This window comes from Egretta garzetta, unplaced genomic scaffold, assembly GCF_000687185.1.
Source record: "Egretta garzetta isolate BGI_Z169 unplaced genomic scaffold, ASM68718v1 scaffold190, whole genome shotgun sequence".
Taxonomy (NCBI): domain Eukaryota; kingdom Metazoa; phylum Chordata; class Aves; order Pelecaniformes; family Ardeidae; genus Egretta; species Egretta garzetta.
The window spans coordinates 693,209-695,755 of NW_009258272.1; the positions used below are offsets into that span (position 1 = coordinate 693,209).

General features: G+C 57.4%; 1 protein-coding gene across 1 annotated transcript in view; it reads left to right on the plus strand.

The window, feature by feature from the left end:
• SLC27A4 (solute carrier family 27 member 4) overlaps positions 1-2,547 on the plus strand; it is a 15,218-nt gene that overhangs the window by 1,331 nt on the left and 11,340 nt on the right. Inside the window, exons 3-5 of the mRNA XM_035889926.1 lie at positions 644-802; positions 1,174-1,243; positions 1,351-1,442. Coding sequence (XP_035745819.1) covers positions 644-802; positions 1,174-1,243; positions 1,351-1,442 — 321 coding nt within the window. The remainder of the gene's footprint in view (positions 1-643; positions 803-1,173; positions 1,244-1,350; positions 1,443-2,547) is intronic.

Sequence of the window (2,547 nt, forward strand, 5' to 3'; positions counted from 1 at the left end):
GGCGCATCAGTGGATTTAGTGCTCCTTCCTGCCCACCGCAGAGCAAGGATCTGGAAGAGAATGGACAGTTGGAATTGGATCTGTTTTTTTTTCTTGTTAGTCCCTTTGGCCACTGGGCAGAATCTGGAGCTGTGCAGGATCTGGAGTTCAGTGCTGTCTGGTTCATAAGCAGGCCAGCCTGGGTGTGAGGGTCCTTACTTGTGCCTCTTGGGCGCAACCCCTGCATGGAGCCCTGAGCAGGGCTGGGCCCGCCCCACTGCATGGGATGAGCCCTCCCCTTGCTCTCCGTGGCTGTTAGCCACATCCCTGCAGCACTTCAGCTCCAGCTCCTCATGTGTTTCAGCCCATGCCTCTGAGGTTGGTGTCAACAGACCTCTTGGCAGCAAAGAGGTTTTGGCTGGGGAGAGGTGGAGAACAGGATCTTCTAGTCCCTGAAGAGGCCTGGGCTATGGCCCCAGCACCTGTTAATCATGGGAACAACACCTGCCTGGGATGGTTGTCGGCCCTCTGGGGCCTCTGCCAAGCACAGTGAGGGTACTGCTACCTGGGACAGTGTCTCCCTGAGACTGTGTGGGAAGGCAGGGGGTCTCTGTGCTGTAACCACCCTGTGGTCTTTCTCCATCTGTCCTCTTTACTTTCTCAGCAATGCAGGAAGTGCAGCCCTCCCTGGAGAAATCTATCCACCTCTTCTGGTCTGGGGAAGGAAGGCCCGAATCCGTGCTTCCTGGTGCAAAACACCTGGACCCCCTCCTGCAGATGGCCCAGCGGCACCAGCCAACCCCCCCTGATAAGGGATTTCTTGGTACGTGGTCAGCTCTTGGGGGCCAAACTTGCAGTGGTGTTTTTGTGGATCAGCCAGTTACAACACTGGCAAGAACGTCTGGTCAGGATGCCAATGGCAGACATCTGCGACAGGGCCTGGGGTGTTTGGGATGGGTATTACTCCAGTGTCTGAACCCTGGCCCTCTGTGGAGCAGTATCCTGTCATGCCTTCCATGTGTCCAATGGACCTGATCTGCTCAGGGTAAACCCAGCATGTTCTTGGTGCTGTCACATAACAAAGTTTTGGCTCAACTGGCATCAGCGGGGTGTATAAATTTGACTTGTCCCCCTCTCCCAGTTCAGCCAGCTCCTAGATTGAGTATGTGACCTTGCTTCCTCATTGCTCTCCAGATAAACTCTTCTACATCTACACCTCTGGCACGACGGGGCTGCCCAAGGCTGCCAGTGTGGGGAACTGCCGGTAAGGCTGGGGGGGGGGGGGTGGGAGGATGGAGCTGAGCTCTGCCCTGCCCTAGCACAGAGCCTCTGGCCCTGCTGCTGACATGTCCCTTCACCTTCCTGCCCCAGGTACTTCCGCATGTCCAGCTTAGTTTTTTATGGTTTTCGCATGAGGCCTGATGATGTGATGTACGACTGCCTCCCGCTCTACCATGCTGCAGGTAACATGTGCTGTACAGGGCCCTGCAGGCCGGGACTGTCTCTTCCTCTCAGCCAAGCCCAGGGCTCAGGCTGGAGGCTGGTGCAGCAGTGATCTCCATATCAAGTAGGAGCTGGATGCTGCTGGCAGTATCTGACCGAGCCTTTCCACTTTTTCCCTGGGAGCGAAGAATCAATCTGGCTGACCTTTGGAGTGGGGAGTGCATGTGGGGGGGGGGCGGGTTAACCCAGCTCCTAGCCTGGCTTTGGAATAGCTGCCCCTTATTGCTGCTCCATGTGGAAAGTCAGGGGGAAGGGGAAGCGGTGCCCACTTGGCTGGCTGAGACATGCTGGGACATCTAGGTGCAAAGCACTGCCCCCGATCTCGCTGCCACATGTCTCCCCGCTGTTGCCTGTGGCCCTGGGGGCTTTGGTTAGGTGAACATTCACCTGTAGTGAGCCAGTGCGTGGCCTCCACCTTGCCCTGCCAGCCCTCTCCCTGAGCAGGCTGGGCTGGAGGTGTCTGGGGACGGGCGCTGCTTATCCACGGGGAACATCGGGGGGGTCGGCCAGTGCCTGCTGCAGGGCATGACGATTGTCATCCGCAAGAAGTTCTCGGCCTCACACTTTTGGGAGGACTGCGTGAAATACAACTGCACGGTGAGGCTGTGAGGCAAGGGGCCAGCTGGGACTGGGGAGTGGAGGCTGGGAATCTGTGCCCTGCTGGGGAGAGCCCAGCTGCTGGAAGAGGGGGAAGCCTGGACCAGTTCTGCCTGTCCATCCCAAACCGCCTTCCAAGGTGGTGGGGCTGTATCTTTCCCACCTGGGGTGGTAACTCCATGTGTCCAAACCCTTCCCATGCTCCAGCATTAACCAGGAGGTCTCAGATAGGTTTCACAGACTGGAGGAGTGGGTTAACCAAGGAAGGACAAGCACTGGACAAGCTAGTAGGACTCCTGGGTTTTACCCCTGCAGCTCCTTTAGGGGAATGGCATGTTGTGCCATTCCAACCTGTCCTAAAGAAACCCCAAACATCCCGGGGCCTGGAAGAGGGGTCCTAGTCAGTCTTTCCTCTCCATCCCTCCCAGATTGTGCAGTACATTGGGGAGATCTGCCGCTACCTGCCGA